This window comes from Lactuca sativa, chromosome 8 (assembly GCF_002870075.4).
Source record: "Lactuca sativa cultivar Salinas chromosome 8, Lsat_Salinas_v11, whole genome shotgun sequence".
Lineage (NCBI taxonomy): Eukaryota > Viridiplantae > Streptophyta > Magnoliopsida > Asterales > Asteraceae > Lactuca > Lactuca sativa.
In genome coordinates this window covers 81843095-81861326 of record NC_056630.2, presented here as the reverse complement: position 1 = coordinate 81861326, position 18232 = coordinate 81843095, and the positions used below count along the sequence as shown (strand labels likewise).

The window sequence follows — 18232 nt, the reverse complement described above, 5'->3', positions numbered from 1 at the left end:
AACACCTTAGCTAATTGATCATTGGAGAAGTGAGTGCTCCGGTCACTAATGAGAGCTTTAAGAACTCCAAATCTTGAGAATAATTTCTTTAAAAATCGTACCACCACCCGAGCATCATTAGTGGGTGATGCTTGTGCCTCCACCCATTTAGATACGTAATCAACCGCCACCAAGATATATTTATTTCCTTTATACATGGGAAAGGGTCCCATGAAGTCAATCCCCCACACATCAAATATTTCACACACTTGGATGCTATGTTGGGGCATTTCATTTCGGGATGATATATTCCCCGCTCTTTGGCATGAGTCACATTCCTTGACATATTGAGCAACATCCTTAAAAATTGTAGGCCAATAGGACCCAATATAAAAAATCTTCTTTGTGGTGTAATGTGCTCCATGATGTCCTCCGGCGGGTCCACTATGGCAGTGTGCCAAAATTTCTTGACTTTCCTTCCCGAATACACATCTTCTTATCATTCCATCCGCGCAGCTTCAAAAAAGGTATGGCTCGTCCCAAAAGTAGTATTTAATTTTCGAAAAGAATTTCTTTTTTTGTTGGCGAGTCAAATCTTTTGGGATGTATTTTGGTTGCTAAATAATTCGCTATATCCGCAAACCATGGCACTTCTCCTGCTACTACCAAGATATATTCATCGGGAAAATCATCCCCAATTTTATCTTCTTCTAACTTCTCCAAAAGTGGGTTCTCTAGTCATGATAAGTGATCGAAAGCTACATTTTCCATCCCTTTTTTATCGCGTATTTTGATATCAAATTCTTTTTGAAGTAGAACCCAACGTATCAATCTAGGCTTCGCATCTTGTTTGGCAAATAGATACTTCAACACGGAGTGATCGGTAAAAACAATTGTCTTGGATAAAACTAAGTATGGCCGGAACTTGTCAAAAGCATATACCACTGCTAACAGCTCCTTCTCGGTAGTAGTGTAGTTCTCTTGAGTCGGATTCAATGTCTTGCTTGCATAATAGATTGGCTGAAAATGCTTGTCATTTCTTTGTCCTAAAACAGCTCCCACTGCAAAGTCACGAGCATCACACATTAGCTCAAAAGGGAGACTCCAATTTTGAGCCACCATAATAGGTGAAGTAGTCAACTTTTTCTTCAACAAATTAAATGCTTCAATACATTCTTTAGAAAATTTGAATGGGGCGTCCTTCAAAAGAAGTTGAGTCAAGGGTCTTGTGATCTTCGGAAAGTCTTTAATAAAGCGCCTATAAAACCCCGCATGGCCTAAAAAGCTTCTTACCCCCTTGACATTTGTTGGAGGTGACAATTTGGCTATAATGTCCACCTTTGCTCTATCCACTTCTATCCCCATCCTTGAGAACATGTGTCCTAGCACAATTCCTTCCTTTACCATAAAATGACACTTCTCCCAATTAAGGACAAGGTTGGTCATCTCACATCTTGTTAACATTAGATTCAAGTTGGACAAGCAATCTTCAAAAGAGGACCCAAAAACCGAGAAGTCATCCATAAAAACCTCCATAAACATTTTGATCATATCATGAAAGATAGCCATCATGCACCTTTGGAAAGTAGCTGGTGCATTGCATAACCCAAAAGGCATGCGTCTATATGCAAATGTCCCACTCGGGCATGTAAAAGTGGTTTTCTCTTGGTCTTGTGGGTCGATTGGAATTTGAAAGTACCCTGAAAACCCATCGAGAAAACAATAATAAAGATGACCGGAAAGCCTCTCAAGCATTTGATCGATAAAAGGCAATGGAAAGTGATCCTTGCATGTGGCCTCATTTAGCTTCCTATAGCTGATACAAACTCGTAACCGGTTACCATCCTTGTTGGAATTAATTCGTTGTTTTCATTAGCCACTACCGTCATGCCTCCCTTCTTCGGAACCACTTGGATCAGACTCACCCATGGGCTATCGGAGATCGAATAAATGATTTCGGCATCTAGTAATTTCACCACCTCCTTTTTCACAACTTCTTGCATGTTGGGTTTGAGTCTTCTTTGGCGTTGTACTACAGCTTTTGATCCGTCTTCTAAGTTGATTTTGTGGGAACAATAGGCCGGACTAATTCCCCTTATGTCGGTTATCTTCCATGCTATAGCACCTTGCCTCTTCTTTAGTACACACACAAGGCTCTCCTTCTCATGTTTGGCCAAATCAGCAGCTATAATTACTAGTTTTTGCTGGCCATCTTCAAGAAATGTGTACTCCAAGTGATCTGGTAGTGCCTTGAGCTCAGTTTTTGTGTTCTATATGCTGAACACGTCGAGTCCAGTAAGGGGACTCGTCGAGTCCGGTGTAATTTTCACGACTGTTCGGGATTCTTCGAATGGACTCGCCGAGTCGGTCGAGGCTACCTAGCGAGTCGAGCTTTTTGCTCTTCTGATCAGATCGTTATACTCAGCTTCCTCGAGCAGTCTTTCTAATCCAATAGGTCCCTTTCAGCATCAAACTCTTCTTCAAATGAGACGGTGGACTTGTTTGGTTTATCTTCATTCCAATCTTCCAACAATTCTTCCAACATGTCAATCGAAAATGTCGTGTCATCACTACTCCTTGCATGCTTCATGGATTGATCAACTCCAAAAGTGACTAATTCGTCTCCTACCCGAAGGGTAAGTTTAGAGTCTCGCATGTCGATAATAGCACTTGTTGTATTAAGAAAAGGTCTTCCTAAGATAATCGGGACTTAGGGATCCGCTTCCATGTCTAAAACTATAAAGTCCGCAGGGAACACGAACTTGTCCACTTTCACCAGAAGATCTTCACAAATTCCCCTAGGAAATGTAACCATCTTGTTTGCTAGGTGTATTGCCATACGAATGGGCCTTGGCTCGGGAAGATCTAACTTTTTGAAAAACAAGTAAGGCATGAGATTTACACTTTTCCCTGAATCAGCTAGTGCATAAATGGTAGCCAAGTTTCCAAATTGGCAGGGCAATGTTAAACTTCCCAGATCTCCTTTCTTCTTAGGAAGTTTGCTCAACATAGCAGCTGACCAGTTCTCGTTTAGGACCACCTTCTTCACTTCTTCCATCTTCCTTCTATTAGTTAGAAGCTCCTTGAGAAATTTGGCGTATTTTGGCATTTGAGCAACTGCTTCTATGAATGGTATATTAATTTGAAGAGCCTTTATATGTTCTAGAAACTTCTAGTAGTCTTCTTCATTCTTTTCTTGCCTAGCTCGGGCTGGGTATGGCAGTGGAGGCTGATATGGCTTAACAGGAGGTTTATTTTTCTAATCAGGTGTCAGACTCGTCGAGTCCATATCATGGACTCGGCGAGTAGAGTCTGGGTTCAGCTAGGTCTGATCTTGATTCTGCCCTTCTGCCTCCTTCTCTTGTACCGGCTTCGGATCTTCGTTCTGAATAGGGGCCAGAGGGGTTATAATCTTCCCACACCTAGTTATGACAATGTTTATATGTGCGCCTTTCGGGTTACTTTCGGTATTGCTCGGAAGTCCACCCGGTCTTCTCTCATTCACGTGTTGTGCAAGTTGCCCTAGCTGCTTTTCTATGTTGAGAATAGATGATTGCTGATTCCTAAGCAAAGCTTGTTGATCTTTCATCATAAGTTGGTGTTCTCTCAACAAATTTTCTTGATCTTTAAGTGTAGCATCGGTATCATTGTGTCGTTTCTCCGATGCGGCTACGAATCTTGTAAGCATCTCTTCCAAATCAGCTCTCTTCTCCATAACCGGTTCCTCCTTTTGATAGAAACCCCATTCTTTTTGCTTGAATTTTTCCTCCTTTGCTTTTTTATACTCGTCATACGGGAGCCATTCCTTCTTTGGTTTTTGCTAGTTGTCATCAAATCTGTCGCCACTTGAATAGAATACTTGAGCCTTCTTGTTTCCATTCTCATCCAATCACAATCCTTAGTGAGGTGAGGTCCTCTACAATTCTCACATCCTACCCGAATAGCATGGATTGTTTGATCCATCTTAGTCATCCTTCTATCTAAACTATCTAGTTTAGCCATCATTTCTGCCATGCTATCGTTAACAGTGTTCACTACCCCCCCTACTTACTTAATTTCATGGGTTATGATATTTTCTAGAGCGTTTAAAGAACTCCTCAATTAATTCCTTGATCACCGGGGGTGCCTTCTTTGTGAGGGGTCCTTGCGAGTCAAGGAGCTCCCTAGTTGTTACATTGACTCAATCTTAGAAGATGGAGACTTATTGTTGGCTATTAAGATCATGATGTGGGAAATTCCTTAGTAGACTTTTGTATCTCTCCTATGCCTCATAAAGGGACTCTCCGGGTTGTTGTTCAAAGTTGGCTATAGCTTTCTTCAACTTGGCTATTTTTGAAGGTGGGCAAAACTGGTCAATGAATTCTTCTTTCATCTTAGCCCATGTAGTGATGGATCTAGGAGGGATTGACTTGAGCCAATCCTTTGCAGCACCTTTGAATGTAACTGGAAGCATACGAAGCAGCTGGGTTTCGTGAGGCACATTTGGAACATTAAATAATCAACTACATCATTAACTTCATCCAAGTGTTTATAGGCATCTTCGTGGTCTTTTCTGTAGAAGGGGGTCTCCTTGAGTTGAGCAAGTATGTGACCCTTGAGCTCAAAATTGGCAGTCACGAGAATTGCGGGTTGCACAAGTCCCGGGCCGGTATCATCTCGTATGCACTTCTTCCATTCGCCCATGGGAACTTCATCGACGTTCGCCATGGTGTTGTCAAAGTCACCTTCTAGATCGCTACCTTCTCCAAATTCGCTTTCTTCCCCTTCGGACTCGTTCACGATGTCTTCCTTGATTGGGTCTTCATTTGCCAAGGAAGAGGTGCTAGATGTTCCTGATTTGCTTCTCTTTTTCTTGCTAAAAACGGACTTTAGATTCTTCAAAGGCGAGTTCTTTGAAGAAGCGGATTCTCCAATGGCTTTTCCTTTGTTCTTCTTTAGAGAGGACTTCGGGTCTTCAAGTGGAGGAACCAAAGGCGTATTGGATCCTCGGGTCATGTAACAACTGCAAACAAAGTAAGAAAAACGCGTAAAAAGAACAAAAAGAAAATAAAAATAAAAAGTGTGAACCAGAGATAGACTCGCCGAGTAGGTTCGACTGCACTCAGCGAGTTCAAGGCAGAAACAAAAAAAAAATTCTAATTAAATTTCTAAAATAGAAAACTATTAAAACTAATCCTAATAACTAAATTACCTAAAAATAACTTTGTGCAAGCTAAATCTCACACAAAGGATTGATAAAACTAGAAATTAGTGCTAATTTTTAAACTGTTCCCCGGCAACGGCGCCAAAAACTTCATGTGTGTTTACAAAACTAGTTTTAATCCTACTTTTAATTATAAAACTGACACACAAAGGCAGGACCTATCAATTGTGGTGTAGCTAAATAAGTAGGGTATCGAACTCAGGGAACGGAAAATTAAAACTATAAACTAGAATTAACTAAAAACAAGTAATAGAAATAGGGGTTTCTCTAGTTTTGCAAGACTAGAAACTTAACTAAAACTTAACTACACAACTAAAAGCTGAAAACACGTAAAAACAAACTAAATTCAATAATCAAAAAGGGTTTCTGTTTAGGTTCAACTCATTTACTCCTATGGTTAGTTTTTATGATAATATGATAGATTAATTGTTATTGGTTACCGACTCTGGTGATTAGATTCACATTCGCTATTACTAATCCTTAGAAAACATATCAATTAAAGCAATGGTCAGTTGATTAAACTAATAGATTTCCTAGTTTAATTATTCGGGTTAAATAAGACTTGTAGCTAGCTAATTAATTTTGGTGATTCAATTAACCTCTTGTTAATGGTGTATCACACAAGATCACACATTAATTTACCCATTCTCTAATTAATCCTAGTTTCATGTTCATTATTCCTAGGCATATAGTATTGTGTTCACATAAATTATATGAGATAAGCAATTAAGAGATATTCATGCAGCTTAATCACTTAGCAATTAATAGAAAACAGTTATGGTTAATGCATAAGGGTCTTTAATAAGCTTAATTTAACAATATCACCAACTAACAATTAATTAAAAGAGTAAATTAAACCATAGGAGCAAAATTGTTTTCCCCAAACAGAAACTAACGAAATTAGTTCATGAATTCAGTGTGTGAAAGCTTAAAAACGAATTCAAATAAACCTAATATAATTCTATTCAAATAAAAAGTGGAAAATTAAACCTAAAGTGCCTTAGTCTCTTAAGAATGAAGGATTAGGGTTCTTCAACGTTTTCCAGAGCTCCAAGACTTCCTTGATCGCCAAGTGTTCCACCAAAAATCCAGAGAGAGTCCTCAATTCGGGTTTGTGAAGTCTATTTATAATTTTCTCAAAACAGGGGATACCCGTCGAGTAGCCAACTGACTCGTCGAGTCCCCCTTGAGGAATCTGTATACAACAAGGACTCCACGTTTCGCTTCGCGAATCTTCGTGTCTACTCATCGAGTAGAGGACCCTACTCGCCGAGTAGCTTCAGAATTAAGCCTTTTTCTTCTTTCTTTCGTTCCCGAGCTTCCGTTCATATCTCCTGCTTCCTTTTGCTTCCGAGCTTCTTTTTTAGACTGAAAATATAATTTGAACAATATTAAGTATCTTTTGTCCATAATATGAAATTAATTAGCGAATAAATGATAAAAAACCAACATAAAAATATAGCTAAATATGCAAATATCAATAAGCAATGGTTAGTTTATTTCTTTGGTTTAACATTGAATCATTGAATTTACTTAGAACATGGGCTTTATGATGGTAGAAATCATCTCTAGCTTATGAATCATAACTCCTTTATGGATGTGTAAGCATTGACATCCTCTAGGAATTGAGGATTCCTTCATTATTAAGGCTAATCAACTTCTTGGGTTCAATTGCTTCAATTGGATCTTTGATTTTGATTAAGAAGGTGTGTTGTGGGCTTCCCCAACCTCCATATAACTTATGAGGAATCTTGGCATATCATGTTTCATGATTGCTATAACCAATTTGGGATGAATGGTAAGCTTCATATTAAATCCTAATGATAAACACACAACTGTTCATTGTGTTGAATTGCCTTGGTTTACCAATTCTTTCCAATATTTGAGCATCTCATCATCTTGCTTAATTGAAAGCTTTTTAGTTATTCAAGTCTTTTAGTTTTTAAGCAATCACAATACCCCCTAGTTTAATTGTAGTTAGTTAGTTTATTTACACTAGTTTTATTAGATTGCATTAGTGATTGAATACAACCATTTCCCCGAGGATCAATACCCCTTTTTACCATTATATTATGTTTTATTTGCAAACAAAGGGTGTAATTTGCATGGTGGACTTGAGATCCCACCAAGTTTTGGCGCCGTTGTCGGGGAAACTGGTTATTGTTATTTGATTGTTTATACCTAGGTCTACAAGAACCGGTGAACTACTCTACAATCCAGAAATTGAAAAAGAACCAAAAAGGTTGAAAAAGTTAGCCAAGCAAGAAAAGCAACAACATCTCGTTCAAGCTTCATCCTCTTCTCCACTAATCTACACAGAAGATCATGTTCATACTTCAAGTGACACCAACACCGAACCGAGTTCTCCAATTGTTGGTCATTCCTTAGAAGACATTCCGTTTGAAAACTACATAGCCATGAATCACACTTCACCTCACAATCCCAACCCAAACCCAAACAATCAAGATGCCAATACCCCACCCCAACAACCAATACAACAAAACCAAGAACCTCTCATAGATATGCCACCTTGGAATCAAACCCCTCCTCAAAACTAACCCGGTTATCAACAACCACAACCACAAAACCAAAACTTCTATAAAAAAACAACCTCAAAACAATGTTTTCCAGTTCAACCACCACAAGCACATCAACCAAATCAACCTTATTACCCACAACCTCCAATGTACCCACAACAACAACTCCCCTACAACCAATATCCTAACTACCAACCTTATCCACCGCAAATGTACAATCACCTTCAACACCCATATCAACCTTACCAACCACATCCCAATTACATGCAATGATATCCCAATAACCCTAATCCACCCAATCCCCCTCAAGAGTTGACACTTATACAAATGATGGAGACGGATGTTACTCACACACCCCTTGCTATTGTTTATACCGCAAACCACCGAGGAATCGAATTGAAGTCAAGTTTCATACATCAACTCACCAAATTCCATGGTTTGGATAGAGGAGATCCTCAAATGCATTTGAAATCTATTCACATGATATGTGTTAGCATGTTGCCCGAGCATGTGACATTGGATGATTTCAAACTAACCGATTTCCCGCTCACCTTGGAAGATAAAGCTAAAGAGTGGTTATTCAAATTACCACCAAGATGTATTCACACATGGAAGAGTTACTCAAAGCCTTCAATAGAAAGTTCTGTCCCACCTCCCGGATATCAAGTCAAAGAAGTGACATTTTGGGGATTTGTCAAGGGGAGAATGAGACATTTCATGATTTTTGGGAGCGATTCAACAATTTTTGTACAAGTTGCCCTCAAAACAACATACTCGAACAACTACTTCTTCAACAATTTTATGAGGGTATGAATGAAAAAGATTGGATGATGATTGATGCTTCAAGCAGTGGTGACATATTCAACAAGACACCTCAAGAGATAAGATCACTTTTTGGAACCATTTCTCAAAATCAACGGAACTTTGGGACTCGCAATGAAATGAAGAAAAATTCTTCACAAGTGGTTGGTGAAGTTAGCAACACCCAACACTTGGAATCAAAACTCTTGGACTTGACTAATGTGTTAAGTCAAATGGTGGTGGGAATTGGTCAACAATTGATGGTGTGTGGTATTTGCGCAATGACGGGGCATTATACGAATAAATGTACCACACTTGGAAGTGAACCGGAGGATTTTAATGCCATGAACTATATTTCGATTTATTCTTTTTTTCAAGAATTTCATAACTGGACATTGAACCCATTTCATATGATGGGAGTTGCAGGTGTATTGGGCATCAAGGTCAACCAAGACCCATGGGATTTCAAAACAACTACAACCTAAATTGGAGGAATAACCCAAACAACCCATACCCACCAAAGCAAAACCCACCAATTGTTATGATGAGACCCCAATATCCATAATAACCATCACAAAAACCTCCATATCCACAAACATCTCATCCACCTCCAAATTACCAACAACCTCATCAACAAGTCCAATCAAGTGGTTACCATCAAATGAGTCTTCAAGAACTCGTTACTTCTCTTGCTCAAAGCCAAACTCAATTTCAAAAAGAGACCAAGAACACCTTCTCCAACATTCAAGCACAAACTGGAGACTTGGCCACTGCTCTCAACAAGATGGAACAAAGGGGTAAACTTCCATCTCAAACCAAGAAGAACCCTAATGTGAGTGCAATAACCTTGATAAGTGGGAAAACACTTGGAGAAAGCAACCCTAAAAGAGTCTCAAGAGAAGAAGAAGATGAAGTTATTGTTGTTGAGCCTACAAAGGTTGTAGTTACTCCAAAGGAACCGATTGTGACAAATATTGAGCAACCTGAATCTTCCAACAAGACCATCAAGCCATTGGTCATACCACCACCCTTTCCTTCCCGGTTAGCCTTTTCCAAGAAGATAGAGGAAGAAAATGAATTATTTGAAACTTTCCACAAGGTCCAAATCAACATTCCACTATTGAATGTTATTAAGCAAATTCCAAGTTATGCAAAATTTCTCAAGGATTTGTGCACCAAGAAGAGGAAATTCAAGGAAAATGAAAAGATTCAATTCAATGCAAATGTGTCTACAGTTATCCAAAAGAAGTTACCTCCCAAATGCAAGGATCCAAGAATATTGCTATCCATTGTATCATTGGTGATTTGCATGTCGAAAGTGCCATGTTAGATCTTGGAGCCTCGATCAATGTGATGCCATATTCGGTTTTTCAATCTCTCAATGTTGGACCTTTGGAAGAAATGGGAGTAATCATTAATTTAACAGACAAGTCAAGTGTGTCTCCAAGACGTGTTTTGGAGGATGTGTTAGTACAAGTTAATCAACTAGTATTTCCTGCAGATTTTTGTATCATTGATCTTGAAGAGAAGACTCCTTCCAAATCATCTATGATCCTCCTTGGAAGAACTTTCATGAATACCGCTCACACGATCATTGATGTTCATAAAGGAAACATTACTATGGAGTTTGATGGAGAGATCATTCACTTCAACATCTTTGGAGCAATGAGGTACCCTAGCAACATTATCCCATTATACCGGGTTGATGTGATTGAGCCAATAAACGGGATAAACCCTAATGTATGCACACACAAGATTCTTATGGGAGAAGCACATAACCAAAAAACACTTTATTTCGGGTCAAGAAGTTCTTCTTTATCATTCACACTTAAAGATATTCCTGGGAAAATTGTGATCTCGATGGCACGGACCTTTCATTGTTATAAAAGTGTTTGATCATGGTGTGTTTGAAATCAAGAGTTTGGAAATGAACCAAATCTTCAAAGTGAATGGGCACCATTGAAACCATTTTATAAAGGCTTTCACACGGGATAATTCGACAACGTAACATTGGAAACTACGATTTATGAAGGTTGACAGAAGCGGGGATATGTCTTGGCAAAGACGTTAAATAAATGCATTGTAAATAAATAATCTCCTCTTGAAGTTTTGATGTTTCTAGGCTTGAATTTGGTCTAAAATAAGCATCTTGAGGTTTAGAAATGATCTTGGTAAAGTATGGAAGAAAACTTGAGCTTGTGGAGCGAAAAATTGCAAAAAAAAATGTCAAAATCTGCAACTTGCGTGAGTGCCCACGCAAACGTTGGACCACCCAACCCTACCCGCGCAAAATCTGAGCTCAAACTACCCCCACATGGGATGCATTATGATGTATGCATGCGGCTGCCCCCTACTCACGCAGAGTTTGCGAGGGTACCCGCGCAAATATGTCACTTCATAAGAAAATTTCAAGCCACTTCATATGCTTCCTTTGCGCGACCAAGATTTCATCCATGTGTATTTAGGTGGCCAAGGACTCCACCCACACATCATTATACGACCCATTTGTTGCTTCCATACCGTCCTCGCAGGCCTCTTCACCTTGATCTCGGTATGACCCTTCCTTACTCTCATCCTAAGCATTGAGGACAATGCTTAATTTTAAGCTTGGGGTGAGGTATTCTTATATTTTATTTTTTATTGCATTTAGATTGTATATAGTTGCATTTAGAGTAAGTCATTTAAGTCATTCATAAAAATTGCATAAAAATTTCTAAAATATTGCATATTTTGTTTCTTTCTTTTCTAATTTTCATACTTTTTAGATGCATTCTAGTTTAAGTTCATGCATTTTTGTTCTCTCTTGTCTTCTCATCCCTACAGGTACCATAGCGTCGAGTTATAAGTATTGAATCATAGATTGGTCCTGGGTCTTGATATGGAATTCCTTGTATTTGATAAATGGGACACGTTTTGAGCCTCACATACCACTTCTTGACCGCTTGTGTGGGGGTCAGATGCAGGTATCTTGATTGGGTCAAGGTGCGGAGGGATGTGGTTGGTCAAACCGATGTGTATGAACAAAGATTAGCCCGGTATGGTATTTTGAAGACAATGAAGACTCGCATCTTGGTTTTGGGGGGAATACCCCTTAGTACTCCCGAGTATCGTCCGAGCCTTACTTAGTTAGATTCTCACCACCCTTTTAAGATAGGTCATCATTTTTCTAGGGGTCTTAAGTATATAGTTAGATAGATTTTGTTTATCATGCCTTGCATTAAGGTGCTTGATGAACTTTGAAGTGGATCCCCCCACTTCACATCTTTTGGGACCAATTTGTTTTTTTGGTAACACCCATTTTTGAGTCATATCCCACCCTTTTTAGTTGATCTTGGCACATTGTCAATGATCATTAGGTGTTCATGTTAGCCTCCATCCTATGTTACATGGTGAAATTCCTTAGACCTTCCAAGAAGAAAACAGAAAAAATGAAGAATTTAGAAAAGCGAAGACAATAAGAAAAATGAAGAAAAAGAGCAAAACAAAAAGAAGAACAAGAATCCAAGTTCAAGACTTTCTTTCTTTTAATAAAAAAAAAGAAAAAGAAAAGAAAGAAGATCGAGCTACAAAGAGGCTGAAGACCAAATAACAGAAGTTCAAGATTGAAGATTTAAGTTGTTAGGTTTAGGTTTAGGTTAAGTAGAATTTTATTTTATTTTATTTTTGATTTTTTGTGAGAAAAGGCTATGACGATGAGACGGTAGATTGTAAAGGACAGTACAAGGGAGAACCCTCTGAAACCGGATGTTTGCCTGGAGGCCGTGCTGTAAAACCCTATTTCATATTGAACACTTTAGCCTGACAAATGTAGGAATCATTGTGTGTGAAGAGGCGTCTTTCCTTCATGCATTATGGTCTGCATTGGTGATTTAAAGTGCCCCCACTGGGTGCATCTCTGTTTCCTTTGTCTTGCACACCGCGACTACATCAAGTCGTGATCTATTCGCCCATTAAGTGGTTAAGAATGTGGTTTATGGCTCTAAAGTGGGGAACATTTTGAAGATGTGTAGGGTCCATGAAAGACTGATTCTGGCCATGTTGACTGATGTTGACCAACTCCCATACAATCGGCACATCATCTATAGTCACCTTACCCCTCTCTCGGGTATCCATAACATAGGTGACATAGTCGGAGTAACCCTGATAAAGAGAGCGTATGGCCCTAGCTACTGAGCATAGAACTAGCCCTCGTTAAGCTCTCTATCCCTGAACCACTAACTTTCCCCCACTTAGGGTCCAAATGTGTACCATCCCTATTGGGGCTTAACTAGTCCATCCCTACAATAACCTTGTTCCCGTACAATGGAATAAGAACCAAAACAATTGAATACTGCTCGCTGAACATCTATAGAACGTAATCCTGATGAACCCTCGATACACGAACAAATCAATCATCCGCAATATCAACCTCTAATGGACAATCCAGCTCCCTCGGAGCTCCAACAAACCTCTTATTGAGCACAAGAGATACGGAATCTAGGGTAGCCCCCGAATCAAACAATACCAAGGAACAGATACCGTTCACAAGGAACGATCCTAAAAAAACACACAAATATAAGCAGAGAAATCAACATAAATAAAGAGTTAAGAAGAAGAGACATACTCGTTACCACATCCGATGCAACATGAGCCTCTTCGGTTGTTAGCTAAAAAGCCCTGCTCCTCACAACAGGTGCATCCGCCTAGCCATGGCGACCATCAGTAATCCATAGGGTCGCTAGAGAAGATGCTAATACTGGTCCTCCTGATGCTAGACTCGGGCAATTGGCCTTCTAGTGGCCCTTCTGATTGCAATGGAAGCAAATCAGATACGATGTCTAGGTGGTAATGATAGTATCAGAACAATCCTTGCTAAAATTCCCTATCTTGTCGCACTTGTAGCAGCCCGAACCACCCGCTCTGCAAGCCCCATCATGCGACCTGCCGCATTTGCCACAACGGTTTTGACCCTGCTGGCCCTTCGACCTAGAGTCAAAACCCTTGGGTTTCTTTGCAGAAACCCTAATCGTCTGCCCACACTCCGCCTTCCTCTTCCATATGTCCTGAAAATCAATCTCTCGTTCTGGTGCCCTAGATATCATGTCGTCTAGAGTTGGGCAGGCAGAAAAACTAACAAACTCCCAGATGTCAGATCTCAACATTGATGGGTTTTATACATACAATCCTATGTGTGCATGCAACCCTAGATTTGGATCTATGTTTTCACTATTAGATACACAATATTATGAACACATGAATAAAACCCTAATGTAGCCTACTATTTTCAAAATTCATATAGAAGGTTAGATCACATACCTCTTGTTGTTATATTGCAATAACAACTTAAATCTTCAAAACCTAAGTCTTGAAAGCAAGTACCACAAGTGTAGTACCTCTAATGGCTCACAAACACCAAAAGCAATTGGAGAGGCTATAGAGAGAGAAGGGGAGAGGTAGAAATCGGCCTTGGGATCTCTTAGAAGCAAGTGGAGGAATTCTTAAGGCCTTGGGGGTCTTTATATAGGGTAGAGATTAGGGTTTCAGTCCTTATCCTTATCTAGTTGCTTGCCCATCAAGAAATCATAAGATAAGCCTTGATAACCCTTATCTCTTGGACCTTTGGACGATTTCAAGGATATCCTATCCCTTGAATTCGACCATCCTATAACTAGGATAACCATTGCCCTATTTTGCAACTATCACATAATTATAATTCAGTCCCTCTAGTTTAATTAATTACACTTGATCACAAAATTAATTCCTAATTAATTATTGACCGATATTAATTAAACAAATATGATTTCTCCTTTAATATATTATTCTTATAATATATTAATAAATCATAATAACCTCTCTCTCTATTTATTTCTCTAGTCAAGTTGCTTTGGTGAAGGCAACCCAAAAGGACCATGCACAACCGGGTCAAGTACTTACCAAATATGGTTACGGGCTTAGACACTAATCCAACAGTCTCCCACTTGGATAAGTCTAGTAACCACAAATGCAATGTACAACTCGATTAGCAATCATAGCTTTCAAAGACGTTGTCGAACTCTGATCTTATCAGTAACTTGTCCTTTAGATAAGGGATCGTACAGTCCTCTGTTTTGATATCGTGTAGACAATCTAATGAAGCATTATCATACTTATTGTCTAGCAATTAGTTTCTCGATCTCAGATTTATTTTACATAGAACTTAATTGAACACATCAATTCAGTCCTGACCGAGCCTGCACATAAGTCAAATCAAATCATCGAGCGGCCGTGATATCGCTTTTACCCTCTTGGGGTAGAAGTAACAGATAAACTTCGACTTATATGCATTTACTATTCGCTAATCAATCATTCACAACAATGTGTTTTATGACATCAATTTACTGATGTGGTTTCGTATTATCAATGCACAACCAATTAGTAAACAATAAACCATATATCTTGGTTTTAAGACCATATGATATTATCGTTTTGTGATCACTTGCGATACATTCCATAAAGTGATTCCAGCAAGCGTGGGTTTATTCCAATGCTCAAAACTTGTTCATAAGCACTCATGAACATTGCAGTAAACCTTTGCTATGTATAATACCATTTAGAAAATCTACACACCAATTCATGACAATCTTCATTCATACCTACTTCCAACATATGAACGATTGTGGACTGTTTGAATAATTCGATTATTCTTAATAAACTCAATTATTCTGGAAGTCAAAACATGCAAAGTGAAACAATAGTTAAACAATTAACATAAGAAAAAAAAACCTTAAATAATACTCCTTTATTTGATCATCAAATGTCAATTACATTTATCTATTACATGTTTCTAAACTATCTAATCCAAACTAATTTCATCCTTCAGCTCGATGCTCCTAGCGTGCTGCAAGTGCTTAACCCTACTCAGTCCCTTCGTAAGCAGATCTGTTGGGTTATCTTCTGATGATATCCTCTTAACTACGAGGTGTCCTTCTTCTACTCGATGTCTAATAAAGTGATACTTTCTGTCGATATGCCGAGATCTACCATGATCCCTTGGTTCCTTGGTCAAGGCAACCGCTCCTTCATTATCACAGAAAATTTCCATAGGCTTCTTTATGGCAGGCACAACTCCAAGGTCATTAATGAAGTTCTTCAACCATATCGCCTCCTTTGATGCTTTGCTCGCTGCAATGTACTCTGATTCGCACGTTGAATCATCTACGGTTTCTTGTTTGGAACTTTTCCAAGTCACTACTCCTCCATTAAGGGTAAAGACCCAGCCCGACTGCAAACGGTAGTTGTCCCTGTCGGTCTGGAAGCTTGTGTCACTATACCCATGCACCTTTAAGTCATCACTCCCTCCGAGGACGAAAAACCATTCCTTGGTCCTCCGAATGTACTTAAGTATATTCTTGACTGCAATCCAATGAGCTTTGCCCGGGTTCCCTTGATATCTACTGACCATGCTCAAAGCAAAGGCCACATCAGGGCGAGTACAAGTCATAGCATACATGATCGAGCCAACTGCGGAAGCGTAAGGTACTCGGCTCATCTCTGTTATCTCGACTTCGGTACTCGGACTTCGAGTCTTACTCAACTTGGCATTACTCTGTATCGGTAGTTCTCCCTTCTTCGAGTTTTCCATACTAAAACGTTTTAGTACCTTATCCAGGTAAGTATTCTGACAAAGTCCTATTAGTATCTTACTTCGTTCTCTCACTATCCTTATTCCCAAAATATAGGAAACATCTCCAAGGTCCTTCATAGCGAAGCACTTCCCGAGCCAGGAATTAACCTCCTGCAGAGTCGGGATGTCGTTTCCTATGAGTAGTATGTCATCGACTTACAAAACGAGGAAGCTAACTATACTCCCACTGGCCTTGACATATACACATGATTCATCTTCGCTTCGTACAAATCCAAAATCTTTGACTTTCTCATCAAAGCAAAGATTCCATCTACGAGATGCTTGCTTAAGTCCATAAATGGACTTCTCAAGCTTACACACTCTATTGGGATGCTTCGGATCGACAAAACCCTCTGGATGAGCCATGTAAACATCCTCAGCCAACTTCCCATGAAGGAAAACAGTCTTGACATCCATTTTCCATATCTCATAATCATGAAATGCAGCAATGGCTAGCATCACTCTAATAGACTTTATTTTCGCAACTGGGGAGAAGGTCTCATCATAGTCAACTCCGAGAGTTTGAGTAAAGCCCTTCGCCACCAGTCGTTCCTTATACGTGTGCACATTCCCATCCACGTCAGTCTTCTTCTTGAAGATCCATTTGCACCCAACCGTCTTACGTCCGGGCATATTGTCAACCAAATTTCAAACTTGGTTGTCATACATGGACTGAATCTCACTGTCCATCACCTTTTTCCATTTTGCAGACTTTGGGCCTGCCATGGCTTCCTTATAGCTATTAGGTTCATCTAGATTTATTAGTGTACCATCACTAATATACGTGTCCCCTTGGGTAGTAATATGAAAACCATAAAATAGGGATTGAACTCTAACTCTTTTGGAACGTCTAAGAGGTAAGGACTCGTCAATTGGTTCAACCGGAGTTTCCTCCTCGGGTTGAGCGCCAGCGGTAGAGGTTCCTTCATTGCTCGATTCTCGAATCTCTTCAAGATCGATTTGCCTCCCACTGTCTCCTTGGCTTATGAGTTCTCGCTCTCGGAAAACCCCTCTCCTCGCAACGAAGACAACATTGTCACTCGGTCTATAGAAGAGATATCCAAAGGATCTCTACGGGTAGCCGATGAATATACATCGCTCACTACGAGGTTCGAGCTTGTCGTGAGTCTCTCGTCTTACGAAGACCTCACAGTCCCAAACCTTGATATGTGCCAATGAGGGAGCTTTCCCTGTCCACATCTCGTGAGGTGTTTTGGCAACCTTCTTTGTAGGGACTCGGTTAAGGATATGGGCGGCAGTCTCTAAGGCATACCCCCATAATGAGATAGGTAGTGAAGCACGACTCATCATAGAACGAACCATATCTAACAAGGTTCGATTACGTCTTTCTGCCACACCATTCAACTGCGGTGTCCTAGGTGGCGTCAATTGCAAAACTATTCCACATTCCTTGACATAGTCGTGGAATTCAAGACTTAGGTACTCTCCTCCTCGATCAGATCGAAGCATCTTGATTTTCCTGCCCAATTGATTCTCCACTTCATGCTTGAACTCTTTGAACTTTTCAAACATTTCTGACTTGTGCTTGATTAAGTAAATATACCCATATCTACTATAATCATCGGTGAAAGTCACGTAGAAGCGGTTCCCATCCTTTGTGGTGGATCTAAAGGGCCCACACACGTCGGTGTGTATGAGATCCAATAAACCCTCACCCCTCTCACAAGTGCCAGTGAAGGGTGACTTGGTCATCTTTCCAAGTAAACAAGATTCGCACGTGTCATTTTTCCTAAGGTCGAATGACTCCAACACTCCATCCTTTTGGAGTTGGGCTATGCGCTTCTTGTTGACATGTCCAAGACGATAATGCCACAAGGATACTCTATCCACACTATTGGAAGAATCCATACACAACACATCATTTCCTAGGTTATCTACAACCATAACAGTTTCATAAATTCCATTAAAAGACATTGCTTCAAAATATAAAACACCATTTAGACAAGCATAAATCGAACCATTCTCATTATTAAACGAATATCTAAATCCTTGTCTAAATAAACCATGAAAAGAAATGATGTTTCTTGCCATATCTGGCGTGTAGCAACA

General features: G+C 39.6%; 1 protein-coding gene across 1 annotated transcript; it reads right to left on the bottom strand.

Moving 5' to 3' along the window:
* Positions 1-2422: 2422 nt before the first annotated feature.
* LOC111896069 (uncharacterized) lies at positions 2423-3088 on the bottom strand. The gene is made up of 2 exons (XM_023892092.1): positions 2742-3088; positions 2423-2648 (listed from the first exon to the last, which is right to left on the bottom strand). The coding sequence occupies exons 1-2, from the start codon at positions 3086-3088 to the stop codon at positions 2423-2425; spliced, it is 573 nt and encodes a 190-aa protein (XP_023747860.1).
* Between the last annotated feature and the right edge of the window lie 15144 nt (positions 3089-18232).

Excerpts from the sequence above, each read along its gene's own strand:
- LOC111896069 (XM_023892092.1), bottom strand. The coding sequence starts at position 3,088 with ATGCCAAAATACGCCAAATTTCTCAAGGAGCTTCTAACTAATAGAAGG. Across the intron at positions 2,649-2,741 it reads CTTCTGGTGAAAGTGGACAA|TGCTATTATCGACATGCGAG; the intron begins GTTCGTGTTCCC and ends TAATACAACAAG.